The sequence below is a fragment of the Dendrobates tinctorius genome, unplaced genomic scaffold (assembly GCF_039654945.1).
Source record: "Dendrobates tinctorius isolate UK_male_01 unplaced genomic scaffold, ASM3965494v1 ptg000011l, whole genome shotgun sequence".
Classification (NCBI taxonomy): Eukaryota; Metazoa; Chordata; class Amphibia; order Anura; family Dendrobatidae; genus Dendrobates; species Dendrobates tinctorius.
In genome coordinates, this window is record NW_027361679.1 from 104,305,066 (window position 1) to 104,330,552 (window position 25,487).

The following is a 25,487-nucleotide window of genomic DNA, read 5'->3' on the forward strand; positions in this document are numbered from 1 at the left end:
AAGTCATGGAAGCTCTGTTCCAACATTCTCGTGTACTCGGAGAAAAAAAAAAAAAAAAACTTCTCAGGGTTTTCACGCAGCTCGGTGTACAATGAGTGGTAGGCTCCACGGCTTTCTCGGACTTCCAACGATGGGGTATTGCCAATAGCGACGACGTCTTCTCCGTCTTTCTCTTCTTTCTTCACAAGCCACAGCAAAGGCAACAGCCAATTTAAATTGTAAATCAAGATTAATCATAGAAGCTGTCCATGTCAAGATCCATCTTGAAGCTTGATCCAGCAGCCAAAGACAAGGATTTCATCAGTGCAGTTTGTCTATATACAGTATATAGAAATCTCATGAGACACGGCCATTGGGTGTCTTGTCTCAAGGAAACTCTACTGTAAAAGCATTGGAAATATCGAATGCATGCGCACAAACAACGCAAACGCATGCAAAAAAGCCTATAAACGGATGCACACGCAGCGTTTTTTGCGTCATGCGTAAGATGATGCAGATAAACCCTGCGTAAACATGCATTTTTGCATGCGTTTGCACATGCAGATGATACGCTGAGCACAGAAATGCTAATATGAACCTAGCCTAAACGTGATTGTAGGTAAAATTTGTTCAAAAATTCAACGTTGCATATTGAGCTTGCTTGAGAAAGTTGCAAATGTGTACTTTTCAAATAGTTGTATGATGCGAGTTCCTTCATGTCTGCATTCACTGTTGCACATGTTAAATTCCAACTCCATCCAACAGACATGCTCAGTTCTGTGACTTATTCATGGAAGCAATCCACTACTAGGCGTCATTGGTGGGAGCAATCAACTACCAGGCATCATTGGTAGCTTATCTGCTGTGGAAATGGAAGGATTGGCTGTTTAATTTCTTACTGTCCAATCATGCAGTGCACATTAGATGGTCGGCTGGTTCTGCCAACCTCCGACATTGTAAAGTTCCTCATACATCAGGAAGTTTATGGATGTACAGCCACTTCTGCAGACCCATGTCTTGCATACAGAACCTCGGGCTATGTGCAGACTGATAATTTTTTATTTTTTTAATAGGCAAGGACAAGTTTTCTAGTGGGAAACACCCTATGAGGGATGGGTTATCATTGAGGAGTTGCATTCCCCACAGTTTTTTTTTTTTTTTTTTTTTCTCTCCTTGAAGTGTGTTTTATTTTCTTTTTTTTCAGCCTTGTGATTGTACAATGAGTAGCTTGGACCGTTTTCCATCAGGAGCCATTTCAAGATGCTCTAAACCCCCCCCCCCCCCCACAAGGTCTTTTTCAAAACTTGATTACCAATTTACAACAAACAAAATAGTGTGTGCTAAAAGAGAACTATATGTCTTATAAAGAGGAATGCCACACTTGAAAGAGGAAAAAAATAAGTCATTAAATAACTTTAAAAGAAAATAATTCAAGTATTGTGCACCAAAAAATCCAGGGAATTAAACAATGCAACAGATGGGAAGGGATAGAGATTGGGTGTATAAGTAACGTATGTAGATAATGGTAGACTCAATATCTAATCAACTGAATAAATTGCGATTTGTATTCAATTATTGTATAATTGTTTAAGTGCCTGTAAGTAGATAGAAGAAAAATGTGTATATATTATATTTTGGTGCAAGTGCATAATTATACCACATTTCTTATACTGAATACCATACAACAAAATGATAGAAATGTAACAGCGCAAATATATCATATCAATGTTGTCATTTGGATTATAATCCCATGAGGCATGTACCGTAGTTGCCAAAGTCAGCCACCTAGACACCCGCGCTTCGAGGTGTATTTGCTTCTGAAGGGGGGGAAACCTGAAGCGGAATGAAAATGCTGAGCAAAGATATTCTAAAATAGGGATGAATAGGCAGCCTTTCAAGTGTGTGTATTTCGTTGGAGAAGGCGCAATTAGGACTCCCTATTACTGTGTACACAGTGCTTGAGAAGGCAGAGACGGTAACAAACTGTACCTGCATTCTCTGAGGAGTACAGCGGTGTCACTGCAGAGTAGAATGCGGACTGCCCAGACGTTGATCATGTATGGACAAGCCACAAAGAGCGTTTTACCTGATGACCTATTGTTTTTCTTGTTTGTCACTTGATTGGCAACCTTTTTACACTGGCCAATGTAGTGACTACCTCCTTAACCATGTGTATATTGTATGGTGTTATGCTACCTTACCTAAGCTTGTATCAGACTGGTGGTTAGCTGTTGTCCACTCTCTAATAATGGTGGGATCATATTCTTCTCTTTGCCTGTTCGTACAGCAAAGCTAACAAGCTAAAGTGCACAGGAAATCAGGAATCTTTTGCTTATTGTGAATGCTGTAGTAGCCATTGTAAAAACTGCAATATAAGGCTAGCTTCCCCAAAAGATTTTAAACGTCTGCTTCCCTTGAAGTTAGCACTCGACCCCCTCACACCTCCTCCATATCTTATGGTAAATCTGGCTGTAATGCATAAGGCACTCTTCTTAAAGGAAACCTGTCACTCGATTTCATGCTGTCCAAACCATAGGCAACATAATTTAGAGCCTGGCTGCACCACTTCATCCCGATATATTTATCTCTGAAACGCCAGAGCGAAAAACCTAGTTTGAAGATTTGGGGACTGCAGGTAAAATGTGACTAGTCCTGTGTTGTAGGTGATAGACACCTGTCAATGTGCACACGTGATAGACCTGTCCATCAATTAGACCAATGTAGGGAGAAGGCTGCAGGATCTATGATTTCAGAGAAAGACGTACCAAGCTGATACAAGGATTTGGTAGCATGAATCAAGGGAGTTTCCCAACTTTTATTTATTTTTTTTTTTTTAATGTTCTTAAAATCTTGACAATGTTGTCTTTCTTGATTATGTATAAACTCTTGGATTAGTATTTATTTGACCCCTTCACAACATGCACTGTATATACACAGCGCTGCGGGACCTGTGTTCCTTCAAAGCGCAGTATATATATAATATATGGCGCTGCTATTTCCGGTCACCGCGCTGCATTGCGCGGTGACAAAGTTAAGATGGCTGCTGTCTTTGACAGCAAACTGTCCCTGCACGTCGCCCCAGGGGGTCATACTGGATTTGGTGATTGATGTCACCTCTCTTGATTAACCCCTTTTGGCACTTATTGGTCGGTAACTATTGTTCATCCAGTCAGCACCAAAGGGGTTAATCTAAAATGGCAATCACTGCTCTGCACACCATCTTTACCTCAGAGTTGGCTTGCAGAGCAGTTGTGTACCCCCTCTGTGTACCTGAGAGAGAGAAAATTATTGGTGGCCAGTGCGATCCTCCTGCGATCCAGAGCTGTCTCCTGTGATCTGTGCTGGCTGCTGTGACTGATCTGTGATCACTGCAGCAGTTCCGCCCCCAATCCCTGTGACGTCTGATTTTCTGTTAGAAAATAGTCCATACAGAGTAGCTTTTCAGGTAAGGAGGTCATTTTTATTTATTTTTTTGCAAAAGAAAACTATCATCGCTGGGTGATTTCTTAGCTAGTGTATTAGGGGAGTGTACGTCGCAGTGTTGGTAATGTCTGTTTTTCTTTTACAAAAAAAAAAATGGTTAGCACCGAGTAACTTTATAGATGGGGCATTTAGTGTAGTGAATGTCGCTGTACTGATTTTTCTTTTCATTTATCTTCTTTCTTCAAAATCTCTCCTTTTTTTAATAAATTGTTACATTTATATTAAACTATTTAATAAATAGTTCTCTTTACACAATCCCCACTCCAATATACTTGTAAAGGCACCACTTGCACTCACATCCCCACTGTTTTGAAGAATAAAATAAAAACATGGATTTTTGTGAGTACTCACCGTAAAATCCTTTTCTCCGAGACGCTCATTGGGGGACACAGAGACTGTGGGTGTGTGCTTCTGCCGTCTGGAGGCTGACACTAAGTATACAAAAAAAGAGTTAGCTCCTCCTCCGCCGCATACACCCTCGCCCCCAGACCGGGCGTAACTCAGTTTAGTGCATAAGCAGTAGGAGAACGCGCCTTAAACTCAGGCAAGAAATTATATGTCTGAAAAAGGGGCCACCCTAAACCCTACACAAGGATTTGTATAACTCAAAAATAAGTAAATGCCAACTGGCTAATAGGGTGGGTGCTGTGTCCCCCAATGAGCGTCTCGGAGAAAAGGATTTTACGGTGAGTACTCACAAAAATCCATGTTTCTCCTTCGTCTCATTGGGGGACACAGAGACTGTGGGACGTTCTAAAGCAGTCCTCTGGGCGGGATCTTAGCTCACCCAATCCAAGCTAATTTGCGCCCCTGATTAGAGGTGCGCAACTGCTGCCTGGAGAATCTTTCTTCCCAGGCTTGCATCTGAGGATGCCTGGGTATGTACGTTATAATGTTTGACAAACGTATGCAAGCTGGACCAGGTAGCTGCTTTGCACACCTGTTCCGCTGAAGCTTGGTGTCGCAGTGCCCATGAGGCACCCACTGCTCGAGCCGAGTGTGCCTTGATCCCTGCCGGAACCGGCGTGCCACTGATTTCATAAGATTCTTGGATCGTCAGGCAAACCCATCTGGCCAAAGTCGCTTTGGACGCAGCGAGCCCCTTCCGCCGCCCTTCTGGGATCACGAATAGAGAGTCTGTCTGGCGGAAAGGTGCTGTCCTTGTCACATACCTCCTAAGAGCTCTTACCAGATCCAGGGTGTGCAATGCCTTTTCTACCCTGTGCACCGGTGCCGGGCAAAACGAGGGTAAGACAATGTCTTTGTTGATATGGAACGCGGACACAACCTTCGGCAAGAAGGGAGGAGCTGGCCTTAAAACTACCTTATCTTTATAAAAGGTTAGGAACGGCGGTTTACAAGATAAGGCCGCCAATTCCGAAACCCGCCTAATAGACATTATAGCAACCAGAAAAACGACCTTTCTGGACAGGTAAGGTAAGGAGACTTCTTGCAATGGTTCGAAAGGAGCCTCCTGAAGGGCTCTGAGCACCAAGTTCAGGTCCCATGATTCCGTCGGCACCTTATAGGGGGGTACTAAATGTGCGACCCCCTGCATAAACGTTCTAACCTGCCAGACGGAAGCGACCTTTCGTTGGAAAAGCACCGACAGGGCCGAGATTTGCGTTCTGAGCGAACTCGGAGCCAATCCTGCGTCCAGCCCTGCCTGCAGAAAAGCCAGTACGTTGGGGATCGAAAAAACCAGAGGAGCCACTCCGCGACCCCTACACCAACGGAAAAAAACTTCCCAAGTCCGAGGAAGGCTTCCGGGCACTCGCCATCGTGGCCGCCACATCGCCGCCACATCGCGCCTGAATCCTGCCTGTGTTAACAGCCAAGATTCAATAGCCACACCGTCAAACACAGGGCCCCTAAGTTCGGATGGCAGATCGGACCCTGGGACAGTAAGTCCGGCCGATCTGGGAGACGCCAAGGTACGTCCACCACTAGTTGAACCAGATCTGCATACCAGGCCCGCCGGGGCCAGTCTGGGGCCACCAGAATTGCTGGAACCTTCTCTCTCCTTATTTTTCTGATGACTCTTGGAAGCAGCGGCAGCGGGGGAAACAAGTACGGGAGACGAAACTGGCTCCACGGAAGCACCAGAGCGTCTGCTGCGATTGCCTGCGGGTCGAGGGATCGAGCGACAAACCTTTGTACTTTGGCGTTCTCTCTGGATGCCATAAGGTCCACGTCTGGTGTCCCCCATCGTTGGCAGATCTGTTGAAAGACCTCGGGATGCAGGGACCATTCCCCTGCCGTGACCCCCTGTCGGCTGAGAAAATCTGCCGCCCAGTTTTCGACTCCCGGAATGTGCACCGCTGAAATTACCACGTGGTTCTTCTCTGCCCAACGCAGTACCAGCCCAACCTCGCGCATGGCTGCGCGTGCCCCCTTGATGGTTGACATATGCTACTGCTGTAGCATTGTCCGACTGAATGCGCACCGGCCGGTGTCTCAGCAACCGCTGAAAGTGTTGCAGGGCCAATCGTATTGCCCGTATCTCCAGAATGTTGATCGGGAGATTTACCTCCCGAATGGACCACCGCCCCTGGGCTGTGTGACTCTGGAAAACTGCTCCCCAACCATGCAGGCTTGCATCGGTCGACACCACCAACCACTGTTCCGGGGGAAAAGGTTTCCCCTGGACCAGAGACGAGTCGCGAGTCCACCATCGGAGTGATCGCCGGACCGGCGGAAGCAACTTGCACTGATGATTGAGAGACAGCAGCCCCCGGTCCCATGCTGACAAGAGCGCATGCTGAAGGGGACGGAGATGGAACTGGGCAAAACGGGATTGCCTCCATCGCCGCCACCATTCTGCCCAACACACTCATGCCGTACCTGATGGATCTGGTGCCTGGCTGTAGAAGGTTCCGTACCCCCTGCTTGATCCTTCGCGCCTTGTCCTGAGGGAGGATCACCAGCCCCCGGGAGGTGTCGAAAACCATGCCCAGGAATACGATTCTCTGGACTGGAACCAAGGACGACTTGTTTCGATTGATCAACCAGCCTAAACGGGCCAGGGTATCCAGAGTGATACTGACATTCCTCTGGCACGCTAGAAACGACGGACCCTTTACCAAAAGGTCGTCCAGGTACGGTAGTACCGTTATGCCCCGTGCATGCAGGATGGCCATAACCACCGCCATTATCTTCGTAAAGACTCTGGGGGCAGTGGCCAAACCGAAGGGCAGAGCCACAAATTGAAAATGTCGCCCTCCGATCGCAAAACGCAGGAACCTCTGGTGTGGAGGAAATATCGGAATGTGTAGATATGCATCCTGCACATCGATCGAGGCCAGGAATTCCCCCGGATCCATGGCTGCAATGACCGAGCGGAGGGACTCCATCCGGAACCGCCTGACCCTGATGAATCTGTTCAGGATCTTTAAATCCAGTACCGGCCTCACAGTCCCGTCTTTTTTGGGGACCGAAAACAGGTTGGAGTAAAAACCCTGCGTCTCTTCGCCTTGCGGCACTGGGACAATGACCCCTTTGCGCTGAAGCGTCATTATGGCCTGTAACAACCCTTCCGCCTGCGATTCTGTCCCGGAAAGTCGGGAACGGAAGAATCGCTGTGGCGGGAGTCCGACAAACTCTATCTTGTACCCGGACGATATCAATTCCGCCACCCAAGCGTCGCGTGCCACTGCGACCCAAACGTGGCTGAACCCTAGTAGGCGTCCGCCCACTCTGTCGTCCATAGGTACGAAGCGCCTCGAGTCATTTTGCCGGAGGCTTTTGGGATCTGGCCCCCCTCGCCCTGGGCAAACGGCCTCGGCCTCTACCCAGCGGATTGGCTCTGTAAGAGGTTTGCCTTTCCCTACTCTGGCCATTGTTTGCGGAGGAGGATGCCCTGGCCGAAGTCCCCCCCCCCCCCCCCCCCCAGGGGCTACGAAAAGGCCGAAAACGCCTCTGCGTTTGCCTGAATGCCGGGCAACTCCTCTGCTGCGGGAGGAAACTACTTCTCCCCCCTGTGGCTTCTGAGATAAGCTTATCAAGCTTCTCACCGAACAACCGATTGCCCTGGAAAGGCAATGAGGTTAAGGATTTTTTAGAGATAGAATCCGCTTTCCACAACCTCAGCTATAATGCTCGCCTAATGGCGATTGCATTTGCTGCTGCCACAGCCGAACACTCGGCCGCGTCCAGTGAGGCGCTGATGAGATACTCGCTCCTGATATCTGATTTGCAACTTCGAAGACTTCCGCGGGCAGATCCCTGTCTTGGAGGGCCTTATGCAGAGTGTCCGCCCATGAAACCATGGCCTTAGCCACCCAAGTTGCCGCAAAGGAGGGGGCCAGAGCCGACCCTGCTGCCTCATACACTGAGCGGGCAAGCCCCTCTAGGAGGCGATCAGTTGGGTCCTTGATGGAAGAAACACTGGGTATCGACAATAGCGACCTTGATGCTAAACGTGATACCGGTGGGTCCACTACTGGCGACTCCACCCATCCTTTATGGAGCTCAGGAGGAAACGGATTCTTTGCTTGCAGCGCTTTTTGCATTGTAAAACGCTTATCCGGGTGTTCTCTGTTTTTGGACTAAATCCTCAAACTCCGGATGCGTGGCAAACCTTCTATGTGGTCGCCTGGTTTTCTTGAAGGAGACCTTGTGACCTGAGACCGTGGACACATCGTCCTCGATCTCTAATGTCTGACTGCCTCAGTGAGGCTGTCCACTGAGTCTTGGTACCCCAGACTTTCTAGATTCCAGGCCTCCTCCTCCTCCTCACCCTCATCCTGATCGCTCCCTGAGCTCAGCGACGGGGAACGAGATGCCCTAATAATCGCCGCCGAAGCCCCGGAGGGCCCGGCCGACGGGGAACGAGCTCTTTTACCATGAGCTTGTCTGGAACTGGAGCGGCCTCTAACGATCGGAGGGTCCTGAGACGTGGACGAGCTGTCTTCCGCTGGCAGACCACCATCCTTGTCCCTGCCCGGGCCTCGAAGGGATTCAATTGCCCTTGTAAGGGACAACATAGAATCTGATAAAGATATCGCCCATTCCGGGGGGTTCTGACCTCTGGGCTCTGAAACAGTGGGAGGCTCCTGGGCGTGCTCCGACTCGCAGGCTTCACAAAATTTACCCGCCTGCGCCTTTGGCAGTCTGACCCCACAGGAAACGCAAACAGCGTATAGGAAAGAGTGAGCTTTCCCTTTGCCAGACATACTGCCCAAGCTTGAAGGTAGGGCAGAAGGAGGAGGAGGGTAACCCCTTCCCTGAGTACCAGTGCGGCTCTCGAAACGGGGTTGCACTCACCCACAGGCCACGTTCCACTCCTGTCGAACGACCGCGGAAATGCGAGGGTGGAGGGGGATTTGGAGTTTCCGCTCCGGTACTGTGTGCACCCCCGCTCTCCACCCCCTGGGCTGAGCCGTACCGGAAGTTAGTGGGCGGGTCTTCCGGCTACCACCGGAAGTCGGCGGGCGGAGCCTCGCGCGATACCCACGGACTTCCTCATGCCGCGGGGGCCGCGGCCGCCGGCGGGGCTTCCGGCTGCACTCCGCACTGAGCGGGCAAGCCCCTCTAAGGGCAGAGCCACAAATTGCGTGCGACGCTACTCGCCGGGGGCAGCACCGGGTACCTGCGGTGTCAGGAGAGAGGCGGACCTTCCCATTTATCCAAAGGTGAGCAGGGCCTTCCACTCACCCATAGGTACGCCGTGGGGGCTCTCTTGGGGTGCTCTCAACTCCATCCCCGGCAGGGAGGGGGAGGCTTCTGGAATGGGGACGAAACATCGATCCCTCAGCTCACCTGCGCCTTCAACTCAACCCCTGGACTCACTACTTAGGGGAGGAAGGGGCCTCAATGAATCGCGTTGCAGGAGAGGAACAACGTGAGGGTCGCTCACACGTGCTCGCCCGATGAAGTTATGGGGAAAACGAATCCTCTTATCAGGATGCGTTGCCGCCTCTTTACAAAATAAAAAAGAAAAATGGTAGTCTGGGGAAAAGTCCCAGATGTGTCCCTCGGTGCGGGAGAGAAACACGTGGAGGGTTACTCACACGTGGTCGCCCGTTGATGATTTGGGGAGATCGGACCCTGTCATATCTTCATAGAAAAGAAAGCAAAAAAAAAAAAAAATCTAGTCTGGAGATCCAGACTGCGTGTGCCTCCATTAGACACTAAGCAAAAAACTGAGTTACGCCCGGTCTGGGGGCGAGGGTGTATGCGGCGGCGGAGGAGCTAACTCTTTTTTTGTATACTTAGTGTCAGCCTCCAGACGGCAGAAGCACACACCCACAGTCTCTGTGTCCCCCAATGAGACGAAGGAGAAATGACCCATTTGTCAAGAAGACGCTATTCACCAGAGGAGGCGTACGCTTTCCTTGCCTCTGACAAAGATTGAGGCAGTGAGGAAGATTCCTCTTTCTTTTCCTCCTCCTCCTCATCTAGTGAGGAGGAACCCCCAGCAAAGCGCTTAGGACCCTTCAGCAATCGATCCCATATAGAGTCCACCTCCCGAAAATGATTAGCCTGTTAGTCCGCATTTCATGGGCAGCTCATGAATCTAATTTGACATTAGAGGTCTAACTGAAATTGACTTTTTCAAATTCTTTTTCAGCAAGAGAATAACATCTTATGGTGGCCCAGACAAATTTGCATGCCCATCAATTTTTCACCAAAAAACCCACGTCCTCATACGCCAGATGGACCCCATAAATGCAGCAGAAATGATGACTTTTTAGGACAGTCAGAAAACCAGAGCTTCGGCAGTACTGGAATATTTGTTTTACTCATATTTTTTTTTTTACTCATTTTTATAGCACCATTAATTCCACAGCGCTTTATAGACCTTATTGGCCCTGTACCCGATGGGGCTTACAATCTATATTCTCTATCAGTATGTCTTTGAAGTGTGGGAGGAACCCGGAGGAAACCCACGCAAACATGGGGAGAACATACCACCCTACCCGCTCCCTCCGTTCTGCTGATGACCTGAGGTTAGCATCCTCAATAATCAGAACCTCCCACTCCCATCTCAAAGACTTTACACGTACTGCGCCAATTCTTTGGAATGCACTTCCCAGGTCAATACGATTAGTCCCCAATCCCTACAATTTTAAGCGTGCCCTGAAAACGCATTTATTCAGATTGGCCTATCGCCTCAACAAATTAACCTAATCTATCCCTGTGTGGCACAGCCAAAAGTTTTACCATAACCAGGTTCCCCGCATCATGTTCCCACATGCTTTATGCATCCATTAGCCCTCTGTGTCTGTACTGTTACACACTTAACATTATGGCTGGCCCGAACAATGAAGGCAACTGTTCCCACCCACCTTTCGTGTCTACCTCTTTCCTCATAGACTGTAACCTTGTGAGCAGGGCCCTCATTCCTCTTGGTATCTGTTATGATCTATGTGATTATTGTTATGCTGTAATGTCTATCGTCTGTACAAGTCCCCTCTGAAGTGTAAAGTGCTGCGGAATATGTCGACGCTATAGAAATAAAATTTATTATAACATACAAACTCCTTGCAGATGTTGCTCTTGATGGGATTTGAACCCAGGACCCCAGTGCTGCAAGTGCTAACCACTGATCCACCGTGCCGCCCTTGTACTGATATTCTCTACAGCACACTGGTATTCCAAATGGTCATGACAAGGACACGATTTGACGTAATCCAAAAATATTGCACTATAACTAGTCATAATGTGCAGTGTCCTCCCGGAAACTATCCTATCCTTGATCGTCTATATAAAATTAATCCAGTAGTTAAACACTTCAGAAGAAAACTTGCTGAGGCATACAACTCCCAAAGGGCCATCGCTATAGATGAATCTCTGGTTCATTTCAAAGGATGACGAAAATTCCAACAATACCTGCCCAGTAAGGGGGGGGGCAGGTATTAAATTAAACAGTACAAGATGAGCGAGAATATCTCTGTGTACAACCACAGATTTAGGGCATATGAAGAGAAGGACACCCAGATTGCCCCCTCCTCCTGTCCTGGAGGTGAGTAGGAAAATTGTCGGAATTGCTAAATCAACTGCTAGATGAGGGTTATTACCTTTACATGCACAACATTTACACCAGAATCCCACTCTTCAAGACCCTCTCTGCCATAGGTACAGTTGCATGCTGCACCATGCGAAAAAATCAGAGAGACCTCACTAAGCCGCTAATTGGGTAACTGGTGAAAAAGGGTGAAAGCAGAGCCCAATGTAGCAACAAGATGCTGGTAGTCAAGTATAATGACAATGAGAGATGTCCTTATATTGACCAGCAAACTCCATGACAAGAGCTCCCTTGTCACTGTCCGTGGTACCCAAACACAAGACCCAAAGCCAGATGGTATCTTTTGATTTTAATAAGTACATGAGGGGTGTAGATCTCTCAGATCAGGTCCTGAAACCATACAGAGCCATGTGAAAGCTAAAGTATGGTACTAAAAATTGGCCATGCACTTTGTACAGATGACACTGTACAATGCTTTTGTGCTGTTTCGATCTGCAGGCAATATGGGGACCTCCCTTCAGTTTTGGAAGGTAGTCACCAAGGCCCTGTACTTCTGAAACAGTTGGTGTCCGTATCGTCCCGGGTCAACATTTTCTAGCAGAGGTTCCCCAAACAGTGATAAAGGGAAGATCACAAAAAAGACACACTTTACCATTGTGAAACCGGCCTGAGAAACCTAGCCTTTCCATTTAAGATTGCTTCAAAGAGTACCACACATCCACAAATTCATAAAGCTTGTTTTTACTCTGGTGACACAACACACTTTTTTATAATCTGATGTACTCTGCACAACTTGTATATCCCACCAGATTATAAATTTATACACCAGTAAAACCAAAAGCATTATTATCCCTACTATAACTATGCCTTTAAATAAATTTCTGGAGGGGTTTAGTTTCCAAAATGGGGTTGCTTGGCGGGATTTCCACAGCTAAACGAGACATGATGTCCACTATCGAATCCAGCCAATTTTGCTTTCAAAAAATCAAACCGTTCTTCCTTTACGAGCCCTGCCATGCTCCTAAACAGTCGTTTTCTCCCCAAATATGGAGCATTTGTGTACTTGCAGAAATTGCACAACAAATTTTGGGGTCCATTTTCACCTGTTCCCCTTGCCAAAATAAAAAATCGGTCTAGAGGAAAATTTTTGTGGGGGAAAAAAGTGAAATGTTAATTTTTTACTTCAACATTGTTTCAATTCCCGTGAAGCACCTGAAGGGTTAATGAACATCTTGTATTTGGTTTTGAGCACCTTCAGGGGTTCATTTTTAGAATGGTGTCCCTTTTGGGTGTTTTCAGTCATATAGGTCCCTCAAAGTCACTTCAAATGTGATGTGGTCCCTAAAAAAAAAAAAAAAAAAAAGGGAAAATTAGACATTGCTGGTCAACTTTTAACCCTTCTATCTTTTTTTTAAAAATTCGTTTATTAACAAAAAAAATATACACATGTATACAACCAAGCCAGTATATATACGCCTGTCAAGGTCATTACAAAAGAACAACATATTTGTACATTAATAAATTGTTTGTACAGTTTGTCATGAGTCCATATATTGCTGTACGCATAATAAACCATTGAGCAAGTGAACAAAAACATTACTCGACTTTACATCTAGTTGGTAACATATATCTCAAAAATGACATTACAGTTGTGGCCCAAAAGTATTGACACCCCTGCAATTCTGTCAGATAATACTCAGTTTCTTCCTGAAAATGATTGCAAACACAAATTCTTTGGTATTCATTTAATTTGTCTTAAATGAAAAAACACAAAAAGAATTGTCCTAAAGCCAAATTGGATATAATTCCACACCAAACATAAAGAGGGTGGACAAAAGTATTGGCACTGTTCGAAAAATCATGTGATGCTTCTCTAATTTGTGTAACTAACAGCACCTGTAACTTACCTGTGGCACCTAACAGGTGTTGGCAATAACTAAATCACACTTGCAGCCAGTTGACATGGATTAAAGTTGACTCAACCTGTGTCCTTGTGTGTACCACATTGAGCATGGAGAAAAGAAAGAAGACCAAAGAACTGTCTGAGGACTTGAGAAACCAAATTGTGAGGAAGCATGAGCAATCTCAAGGCTACAAGTCCATCTCCAAAGACCTGAATGTTCCTGTGTCTACCGTGCACAGTGTCATCAAGAAGTTTAAAGCCCATGGCACTGTGGCTAACCTCCCTAGATGTGGACGGAAAAGAAAAATTGTCAAGAGATTTCAACGCAAGATTGTGCGGATGTTTGATAAAGAACCTCAACTAACATCCAAACAAGTTCAAGCTGCCCTGCAGTCCGAGGGTACAACAGTGTCAACCCGTACTGTCCGTCGGCGTCTGAATGAAAAGGGACTGTATGGTAGGAGACCCAGGAAGAGCCCACTTCTTACCCCGAGACATAAAAAAGCCAGGCTGGAGTTTGCCAAAACTTACCTGAAAAAGCCTAAAACATTTTGGAAGAATGTTCTCTGGTCAGATGAGACAAAAGTAGAACTTTTGGGCAAAGGCATCAACATAGAGTTTACAGGAGAAAATAAAGTGGCATTCAAAGAAAAGAACACAGTCCCTACAGTCAAACATGGCGGAGGTTCCCTGATGTTTTGGGGTTGCTTTGCTGCCTCTGGCACTGGACTGCTTGACCGTGTGCATGGCATTATGAAGTCTGAAGACTACCAACAAATTTTGCAGCATAATGTGGGGCCCAGTGTGAGAAAGCTGGGTCTCCCTCAGAGGTCATGGGTCTTCCAGCAGGACAATGACCCAAAACACACTTCAAAAAGCACTAGAAAATGGTTTGAGAGAAAGCACTGGAGACTTCTAAGGTGGCCAGCAATGAGTCCAGACCTGAATCCCATTAGAACACCTGTGGAGAGATCTAAAAATGGCAGTTTGGAGAAGGCACCCTTCAAATATCAGGGACCTGGAGCAGTTTGCCAAAGAAGAATGGTCTAAAATTCCAGCAGAGCATTGTAAGAAACTCATTGATGGTTACCGGAAGCGGTTGGTCGCAGTTATTTTGGCTAAAGGTTGTGCAACCAAGTATTAGGCTGAGGGTGCAAATACTTTTGTCTGGCCCATTTTTGGAGTTTTGTGTGAAATGATTAATGTTTTGCTTTTTGCTTCATCCTCTTTTGTGTTTTTTTTCATTTAAGACAAATTAAATGAAGAGAATACCAAAGAATTTGTGTTTGCAATCATTTTCCGGAAGAAACTGAGTATTATCTGACAGAATTGCAGGGGTGTCAATACTTTTTGCCACAACTGTATATGCCTAATTAAACTATAACTATCCTATCCCGCCGCCTTGTATCTTTGTGTAATATTAACAACTATATGATGCCATAGAATGACTTGATGTACTTTAACCCATGACATTCATGATGGTGCCAGGCCACCATGCCCCGGTACAGTAAGATGAGAAGAGTTCCACCTGTCCCAAATCTTTTCAAATTTCCCTAAACAGACCCTGTTTTGATATAATGTTCGCTCGTACAGTAAAATTGAGTTTACCAAGTCTATCCATGCCCTGAGAGGGATGTGTCTTCTAGCTTTCTAGTAAAAAAAGATATTTACTATGATTTAAGGGCATAAAAGTGAAAAGCAAGTGGTATCGAACAAATTTTACCGCTATGATAAAGTACAATATGTCAAGAAAAAAAACTATCTCAATCTGTGGGATCCATTAAAGCGTTCCAGAGTTATTACCACATAAGGCCTCTTTCCCACTTCAGTTTTTTGTGTCAGTTAAAATCCGCCAAAAAGGCCGACAAGCGGATCCGTTCTTAACTGATGTGAACGGATGCCACAGGATCCGTTTTTTTTTTGACGGATCCGCAAAATGAGGAAATTTAAAGGAACCGTTGGCAGAGAGAGAGATTTTTTTTTTTTCCTCCGGCACCCACACAGAATTTCGGGTTAAATCAGTGTCTGGAGGATCCGCCGGCCACAAAAACCTTGCAAGCTCCGTTTGGAAATCTTTGAGGATGTTGACGGACAGCAACATTATGGCGGATCCGCACAAAAACGGATGCAACGGACGGCAATCCGTCATGATCCGCCAATAATGAAAGTCGATGAGGAAAAAAAACGGATCCGCAAAAAAAAATTGCGGATCAGTTTTTTTTCAAAACCTGGCGGATTTTGACTGATTTGTAAAAAACGGAAGTGTGAAAGAGGCCTAAAGGAACAGTGGACAGGATTGTAAAAATTGGCCAGGTCAGAAAGGTCAAAACAAGCTTCGGAGTTAAGGAGACTTTTTGGTTGGACAATTATTGTATAGAAAGTGATTTAAAAAAATAAAAAAAAATGCCGTTCAGTTTGTGCTATTCATCATTTATACTTTATTTTAAGGACAAGCCAATAATGGTTTTAGCTGCAGGTTAACAGCACATCAACCTTTTAGTGAACCTTGTACATTGTCTTTTCTTCCAGCTTAAAATGCTCTAAATTGGAGCCGGCTAAACTATAGTTTAACCCCTTTCCTACATTAGACGTACTATTCCGTCCATGTGACCTGGGACCTAAGTCCCAAGGACGGAATAGTACGTCTAGCGCAATCATGGGGGGGGGGTTGTGGGGGGTTTCCACTGTTTAGGTACATCAGGGGCTCTCCAAACTTGACATGGCGTCCGATCTGAATTCCAGCCAGTTTTGCAGTGAAAATGTCAAACGGTGCTCCTTCCCTTCCGAGCTCTGCCATGCGACCAAACAGTGGTTCCCCCCCACATATCAGGTATCAGCGTACTCAGAACAAATTGCACAATAACTTTTCCAGTCCAATTTATCCTGTGACCCTTGGTGAAATAAAAAAATTGAACCTGAATAATTTTATTTTTTTTTTTGTGAAAAAAAAAAAAATGTTCATTTTTTTAAAGGGTTAATAAACTTCTTGAATCTGGTTTTGAGCGCCTTGAGGGGTGCAGTTTTTAGAATGGTGTCACTTTTGGATATTTTCTATCATATAGTCCCCTCAAAGTGACTTCAAATGTGATGTGGTCCGTAACAATAAAATGGTGTTGTAAAAATGAGAAATCGCTGGTCAACTTTTAACCCTTGTAACTTCCTAACAAAAAAAAATGTTGGTTCCCAAATTGTGCTGATGTAAAGTAAACATGTGGGAAATGTTACTTAAGTTTTTTGTGTGCTATATCGCTGTGATTTAAGAGCATAAATATTCAAAGTTGGAAAATTGTGAAATTTTCGCCAAATTTCCGTTTTTTTCACAAATAAACGCAAGTTATATGAATGAAATTTTACCACTAACATGAAGTACAATATGTCACGAGAAAACATTGTCAGAATCACCGGGATCCATGGAAGCGAAGCGTTCCAGAGCTATTACCTCATAAAGGGACAGTGGTCAGAATTGTAAAAATTGGCTCGGGCATTAACATGCAAACCACCCTTGGTAGTAAAGGGGTTAAAAACTGTAAACTTGTGGGTGTTTTTGTGTCCCATAGAGGAGTACTTTAATTGCAGTATGTCTTTCCTTTCCATTCAGGTATAGAAGAAAGAACTGGGTCTTGGGCAACAAATGACCATAATGGATCCACATTTGACCAGAGCAGAGTAAGTAGACATCTTTGGACTGTACATGACATGTATAACTGGTGGCGATACGTATAAGCTAATAAAATGCTCTTGGCTTCATATTCTATGCAATAATATAAATGTGCCAATAGTTAGTTAAATTGGATATCTGTGCTGATCGCTGTTTTTTGTACCCTCAGGGCTATGGCGACACCAGTCATTATGGGGAACACAGGGATCTACCAACACATGAAGGCAGTTTGTCATCTACCACCTTCCTGTCCTCAGGACTTGCTGGTAAGTTTTGTGGACTGTGAACAACTTCAAAATATAGACGTGTGTCCCATTGTTGGCATACAATTTAGCCTAAACATGAAAGTATTTAGTAACGGTGCTGTGTAGTAGTGGTGTAGGTTGAGAGAAGGGGGCTGAATGACAAAGATACAAATGTGTCTCCCTTTAGGTGACTCATCATAAAGCTCTTAACCACCCAGGACAGTGAGCTCCATTTACACACAAAAGGGTAGACCTCATGAATTTGCATTTTCCACCCATTAAAATATGGATAAGACTGGCTTGGAATGTGTCTCCTCTGTCATTGTGGTCTGTCAATATTTTCCTTTTTTTATCACCTTGTATCGTAAAGAAGACCAGTAATTTTGACAAGGTTGTTCTGCTGGGACACTTGAAGGGGTTAATTGAGTTTCTGAAATTAGTAAAATTACAAAGTGCTTGCAATTTCTCTTATTAAATATATATTTCAGTTCACAAGACTGCAAAGATTGTTAAATCTGTTTTGTACTGTTTGTTGCCGACCACCTCTGCAGGTGAGCAAAGGTGGACTCTTTCCTAAGCAAGGATGCACACTCGCAAGCTCTTTTCTATACACCTTGCAAGAGCCGCTCTAAAGTTGGTTTGATTGCTTTTCCCAGCCAGCTTCAGTTCCCTTGCTAGCAGCACTTGAGGGCCCAATTCGATCCAGCAATGCAGTCTTCACATTGGTCCGAACTGTCGATCATGAGAAGTACATTGCCCTTTGGCAACCAAGCGGCTGGGAAAAGGTGCACTTGTTAGGATGAAAGCAGAAAATATCCCCTAAAACTTAAGCTGCATTCACACTGGCCGACCCCAGACGTTAAATGCCCGCCGATATATGTAAGCGATTTGATGGTCATTTAATAACCTGTTTAGTCAGGCTGGCCACATTTCCATGCGCACAGGATGATATGCTATCAAAAATGATGATTTTTCAGCATGAATAATAAGCGCATCACAATAAGCGTATTGCTCATTCATTGCCTGTACGTTATAGATCTCGAAACAATTTTTTTTTGCCTATATCTTTCTTAGTTTGACGAAAACGGCAACTGGTTACACAAGTTCAAAAATACAATGTATTGTTTTTGTTTCTCGTTTTTCTGCAGTGTAAGACATTTTAGTCATTGTGAGATGACCTTATGTTTCCAAACTTTTAGAATGTGTGATGTGCTGGTGTATGTATTTCAGGAAAAAATGAACGACCATCGTACACTACATTTGGCAGAGATCCCGGAATGCCTGGCATGAACCAGGTATTGATTATGTACATGCTTTTATTTGTGTATGTGTAGCCGATAAAATACAGCAAGAAATAAAATAACAAAATAACATGATGTTCAGTTTCCCACCTTGGTGTGATTCACACAGGTTGGAACTGCCGGCATTTTCCCACCCATCACTCCCCCCATAGATTTGAGAGAATCATTGCAAACACTACTTTTTTTTTGTACTACCATGTGAAGGTAATGGGGGGGGGGGGGGGGTGCCTGTAGTTGACAAAAAAGTGAAACATGCTATTGTGTAAATCTGCTTGCTTAGAATTCTAGTTATCAGTGTAGTGTTTGACACAAACTTACTGTTTAAAGCACCACTCCAATATTTTTTTTCATTATTATTGCACCGCTGGAGTGATGCTTTAAATGTAGGTCCCCTGCCCCGTCATATACTCTCCTTCCACCTCCTTAATCGGTTTCCCTGCCTCTCTGGTCCATCTCCTGTGAAAAGTGATCTGCTGGCACCCTCCAGTGTATGCTAAAGCTTGTGAGCAGAACTTCTGACTTCCGGCTGTTGGAAGGTGCGCTCACAAGATGGCGCAGCGGGACCGGAGCGGTGCTGAAATCAGGGGAAGATGCGAGAGGGTGAGAATATCACCGGGGGCATGGTGCTTATACTTAGATCACCAGCGCTGGAAAAGGACACTGCTAAAGTGGTGCTTTAAACAATCTTTAAAATCAAAATACTTTCTACTTCAAGCAACCATATGGGTTGCCATGGGATGCCATCTGCCATCTTGCACTAATAGCAAAAATTGCATCAATCAACACAAAATTACTGTTTAAAACGTGATTCAAATGGCATAAAAACCTCCAGTGTTTATCTAAAAAAAAAAAATGCTTTATGTAGGGCCACCCTTCTAGATGGCAGTGGAGATGGAAATATGGGGAATTTTGAGATTTGGAGAAATTATTTTGGGTTTTTATGTTCTACCTTTTGGTTAAATATAACATCTGAGCACTAATTTAGATTCTCATTGCCTAGAGCAAGGGTGGGGAATCTTCTTTCTGCCAAGGGCCTTTTGGATATGTATACCATCCTTCAGGTGCCATACAAACTCCGCCCACAAAGTACATTCAGACTCTGGCACTGATTTCATGACTTAATCTTTCATTGCATGCCCTTCAATGTTCAGTAGTGAACACTGCGTGTGTGCGCGCTAACAGAGCAAGAAGAAATTAATGAGCTTGTGGCAATCAAAATACAGCTTCCTGCCCAAGAATGCAGTCCCTGAGAATCTGCTCGGGGGCCTGATAAAAGGTCATCGAGGGCCGTAAATGGCCCTGGGGCCTGAGGTTCCCCACCCCTGGCCTAGAGGGTATTTCTGGGGTCACTGCATTGGTGGCCTATCCTTACAGTTGACAGTATCAAATTGGTCTGACTTTTTCCACCCCCCAAACGTCAGTATGTGTGCTCTGTCTACCGTCACACTGCTACCACACTGAGAAGTAATAATTATGTGCTGCTGTTTATTTTTTGTCTGTTTTTTTTATCAATTCTCAGGGAAGTTTCTTTGACATCTGATGGCAATTTATTTAACCCCTTCCCATCCCAAATAGGGTAGGTGCTGGCTGTCCTATACAACAAGCACCTGCCTTGAATGTCAGTGATTGGGTCTTGCTATTTAATCACCTAAATTCAGCTACCTGTCACTGTCTGTGGCATTACAATGAAGCAAGCATGGTGGGGTGTCCGGTCGTCCATTGGCCAATGGATTGCAATGGCAGGCGGAGTATTCTGAAGACCCCCCCAACTCTATCTTGTTACTCTAGTGAAGGCGAAGTAACAGAAGACCATGTTTCTCACTCTATTCTGCTGTTGTAAAGTTCAAGTCCCTTATGGTGACTTAAAAAAAAAAAAAGTGAAAAATAGGTTTTTAAAATGTTAAAAAATTAAACAAACATTCAAATCACCCTGTTTATTTCCATTTAAAAATAAATGAAATAAAAAATGTATGTTCAGTATTGCTGCATCTGTAAAAGAATGCTCAAAAAATCTATATAACATATTTCAGAATTACCCCCCCCTCAGCCTCATAACTATTGAAGTTAGTTAGGTCCATATATATTTGGACAGAACATTTTTCTAATTTTGGTTCTAGACATTACCACAATGAATTTTAAACAAAACAATTCAGATGCAGTTGAAGTTCAGACTTTCAGCTTTCATTTGAGGGTATCCACATTACAATTGGATGAAGGATTTAGGAGTTTCTTAAACTGGATGTTCGGCCCCGATAAAAACAATAAAGCCTATAGTCACATCCAGTGCCGGCGTTGTTCCCGCGGTGTCGGCACGCACTCTCCACGGGGCTGTAATGCGGTGTTGTGACATGTGACCCTGGTGCCCAATCAGCTGTCTGCCTTCATACGAACTGAACATAAAGATGGAGCCAGAGCTGCAGCTGATCCCAGACTTCCTCTTCGTGTTCAGTTTGTCCGAAGGCGGAGACAGTGACACCAGCGGTGATTAGCGCCGGGTATCATGTGTCACAAACACCACATCACCGCCCCAGGGAGAGCGAGTGCCGACACCACTGGCATGGGATGTGAGTATAAGCTTTATTATTTTATTGGGGCTGGACATTTAGTTTTAAGAAAGGGTTGTCCTAGTGCTCCTATACATGGACTAGTCTGGGAGCGCTGTCTCTCATCTTTTACATTTTGCTGGTAACAAGCCCACAGGGGAATGCAGGGAGGAGAAGAACAAGTTGTCTCTCTTCTGCTCTACTATCAAGATGGCTTGTCCATCACATGCCTGTGGGCATGAAATCGCCAAAGTGTTGGGCTGAGTCGCAGCTCATCAAGCACAGGCGCGCCTAGATTAAACTTCAGTTTTGCAGTATCTAGATAATCACTCATTTAATAATAAAGGCATAAATAAAAAAACAAATGGAAAAATCCAGCTTACCCTTCATCAGTCTTAGCATGCCATCAGTGTGCTTTTCAAGTTTTCACTGACCCTTTGACTTGAGTAAGTGATTTTGATATTGGGCTAGTATCAAAATCAGACATGTCAGGTATTAACTTCTGAACAGCCCCATAAACTGTCATTTGTTCAGTCCATAAAAAAACACGGATTAAACATGCGTGTGAAACCATTTTATATACACTTCCAAGAAAAAGCAAATGCTATACATATCGTACAACAACCTAGTAGCTGCTGTTCTGCAAATTTGTGTGTGCCATAATAATTCTTTGCCATTAGGGTTACTACTAAAGAAACAATCTTTTTATTTCAAAGTAAAGATCACCATTGCCAGTTCCAGCAGTGTTTAAGGCTGTGTTCACACATAGCGTTTTTTTAGCGGTTTTTAGAGCGGTTTTGTCTATAAAACCACTATAAAACCGCTAAAAATAAGCTTCCCATTAATTTCTATGCATTTTGCACTTTTTGTGTATATTGATGCGTTTTTTTACAGTGAAAAAAACGCATCGCGGTAAAAAACGCAGCATGCTCATTAATTTTGCGGATTTTTCCGCGTTTCTGGCTTGTTCAATGGGTTTTGAAAACGCTGCGGAAAAAAACGCATCAAAAACGCGCGGAAAATGCGAAGACATAAAAGGTGTGGTTTCTGGGAAGAGAGTCAGGTTTTTGAGCAGAAATTTTCTGCAACGTGTGCACTTAGCCTAAGGGACTTGCCAAAATTATCTTATTAAAGCCTCCACTCCAAGAGCTATAGCTTTATTATTCCATCGTTTTTGTATGTGGGCTTGTTTTTTGTGGGAAGAGGTGTAGTTTTGAATTATATCATCATTTACTTTGCCATATAATGTACAGAACTGGAAAATAATTCCATATATAATATGGTGCTGGGATTAGACAGTCATCTGTCTGCAAGTATACTATATGCATATTTCAGCCACATTCTGGCTAAAATTGCCGGCCTCTCTCACTTTACTTGTACGGAGTGAGGCCTCGCACATCTAATCAGAATGAGGCCAGGAGTAAGCATATCGCATACTTGCGGTCACAGGACTGCCCGGTTCCGGCATAGGCGAATCCGCACAGTGCACACTATGAGGACTAACAAGTCTGCAGTCATATAAAGTGACTGCAGACTTTTGCACCAATCCTGAAAAACTGTCACCAGGTTTCCCATTAATTGCTGCCAGCACAAGTTCCCTTTAATCATGCAGACGACTTACAGTAGTTTTAGTAAAAAATAATATATGTGACTTAGAAACATTTAAGGCAGTTGTCCGGGAATTTTATATTGATGGCCTATACTTAGGATAGGTCATCAATGTCTGATCGGTGGCGGTGTGGCACTCCTGCCGATTAGCTGTCCCAGCTACCAGTGGCAGCCATACGTACTCCATTCCAGCTGCATAGTGGCCACAGCCGGTGTTGCACATCCATCCCTTATTGAATAGAATAGTTGGCGGATGTGCAGTACCTGGCTGTGGCCAATATGTGGTTTGGTGCTAGACAGCACAGCTCCCCGGTATTTATGACCTAACCTAAGGATATAAAACTCCTGGACAACCCCCTTCAATTAATTTTCTTAAATGATTTTAATTTTTTTTTTTTATTTTTCCCCTTCTATTTAAGCCTGGATTTTTGCCTGGTGATTTGGGCATAAATAGCCCCAATGCACTTTCGCCCAGTGGAGGAAAGGGAGCTGCTCATTATTATTCATACTCAAGCGGCTCACGGCGGCGGCCAGGAGATGGCAACCTTGGTATATATTTTTATTTTATTTATTCAACTGTCATATCCTGGTAACTGGCCAATTCTGTTGTGCACTGTCTATAGTAATGTGTATAAATGGCCTAAAATCTGTGCTGATTTGTTCCGCTGTTTGGGTATGGGGTTGTGTTAACCCCTCTGTGCTGTGACCATTCTGGAAGGCAGCAGAGTCAGCAGATTAACAATCTAACTTTTTATTCTATTAATTTACACTTGGTTTCCATAATTATTTTGGAAATGCTTTTCCGTTCATAAGTTTGGTTACTATATAACTTTATTTTCATGCAGATGTGCAACCTAAAAAAGTTCGAAAGGTGCCCCCAGGACTGCCTTCATCTGTAAGTGTTTTGTTCAATTTAAGCCATTTTACATCTGTATTGTAATTATGATGTAGAAGTAGAACAAGCAGCAGTAAATATAAGGCCCCAGAGGAGTTGTCTTGGCATAAAGGGTACCTGTCGTGAGATTCACGCTGCCTGAACCTTGGGCCATTAATGCAGCCATGCAATACATACTTTATAAAGCTGGCCAATTGTGGTGAGACCTGTCACTTCGGGAGACCGGGGCGGGAAGAAGCCGTCGAGGATCTTACCTGTGGAGTAATCCGAGACGCATAGTGTCCTGCCAGCTTTTTAAAGTATGTTTTCTTCAAAACATCACAGCATTTGAGTGGAAGCTATACAGTTGCACTCAGTCTGATAATGTTTCGGTGTTTCAGAGAAAATATACTTTAAAGCTCATCCCAGCATCACTGCTGGTGATTGACAGCACCCCCACAGATCCGCTAATATCTGATCTGACAGATGTAAGCAATGTATGGAGAAGAACACCACAGCTAAATACATTGTTCAGTGGTTGCTGTCAAGTACTGCAGTAGATCTCCCATTCACTAGTATGGGAGAATCAATAGCAGTGACCATATCTTAGCCTGGAAACCTCCTCATTCTCTGCTTCATTGCTGTGGCTCCCCCAAGATGTTTGGCCCTCATTCTCCGCATAGGACTGGATCCCATTTTTATTGGAAATGTATGGCATTTCCTGTTGATATGCCATAAATGTCCAAGTTGGCAATACAACGCTTAAAGGGGATTTGTCATAAGAGGTGTCTAATGTCTTGCACACAAAAAGACCTTTTGAAGGGAACCTGTTACCTCATTTTGCCGCTATAAGATGCGGCCATCTCCTATTGGGGCTTATCTACAGCATTCTGCAATGCTGTAGATAAGCCCCCTGTCCGACCTGAAAGAGAAGAAAAATAAGTTTTATTTTACTCACCCGAGGGAGGTCTGGTCCGATGGGTGTCCCAGGTCCCGCACCTCCCATCTTCATGCGATGTCATCATCCTGCGTACTTCGTGCCGTGCTCCTGCGCAGGTGTACTGATCTGCCCTGTTGAAGGCAGAGCAAAGTACTGCAGTGCACATGCGCCAGGAAACGTGAGAGCGGCCCAGTACTCGTGCACTGCAGTACTTTACTCTGCCCTCATCAGGGCAGATCAGTACGCCTGCGCAGGAATGCGGCACGAAGCAAGCAGGATGACATCGCATGAAGGTTGTAGGCGCCGGACCTGGGACCTGCGACACCATTGGACCGCCCCTTGGGTAAGTATAATAAAACTTTTTTTTCTCTTTCAGGTGGACCGGGGGCTTATCTACAGCATTATAGAATGTTGTAGATAAGCCCTGAAAGGCAGTGGCCGCATCTTACAGCGGCCAAAACAGCCAACAGGTTCCCTTTAACGGCTTACTTCTCTGCTGAGTTATACAGTTGTGGCCAAAAGTATTGACACCCCTGCAATTCTGTCAGATAATACTCAGTTGCTTCCTGAAAATGATTGCAAACACAAATTCTTTGGTATTATTATCTTCATTTAATTTGTCTTAAATGAAAAAACACAAAGAATTGTCCTAAAGCCAAATTGGATATAGTTCCACACCAAACATAAAAGAGGGTGGACAAAAGTATTGGCACTCTTCGAAAAATCATGTGATGCTTCTCTAATTTGTGTAATTAACAGCACCTGTAACTTACCTGTGGCACCTAACAGGTGTTGGCAATAACTAAATCACACTTGCAGCCAGTTGACATGGATTAAAGTTGACTCAACCTCTGTCCTGTGTCCTTGTGTGTACCACATTGAGCATGGAGAAAAGAAAGAAGACCAAAGAACTGTCTGAGGACTTGAGAAACCAAATTGTGAGGTAGCATGAGCAATCTCAAGGCTACAAGTCCATCTCCAAAG

The 25,487-nt window shown here is 44.7% G+C and overlaps 1 protein-coding gene across 8 annotated transcripts in view; it reads left to right on the plus strand.

Moving 5' to 3' along the window:
- TCF3 (transcription factor 3) overlaps positions 1–25,487 on the plus strand; it is a 161,396-nt gene that overhangs the window by 84,001 nt on the left and 51,908 nt on the right. For all 8 annotated transcript variants that reach the window (XM_073545752.1, XM_073545724.1, XM_073545733.1 and 5 more), the window contains 5 exons: positions 16,933–17,000; positions 17,162–17,258; positions 18,468–18,532; positions 23,109–23,238; positions 23,535–23,584. In XM_073545752.1, the coding sequence (XP_073401853.1) occupies positions 16,933–17,000; positions 17,162–17,258; positions 18,468–18,532; positions 23,109–23,238; positions 23,535–23,584 (410 nt within the window). The remainder of the gene's footprint in view (positions 1–16,932; positions 17,001–17,161; positions 17,259–18,467; positions 18,533–23,108; positions 23,239–23,534; positions 23,585–25,487) is intronic.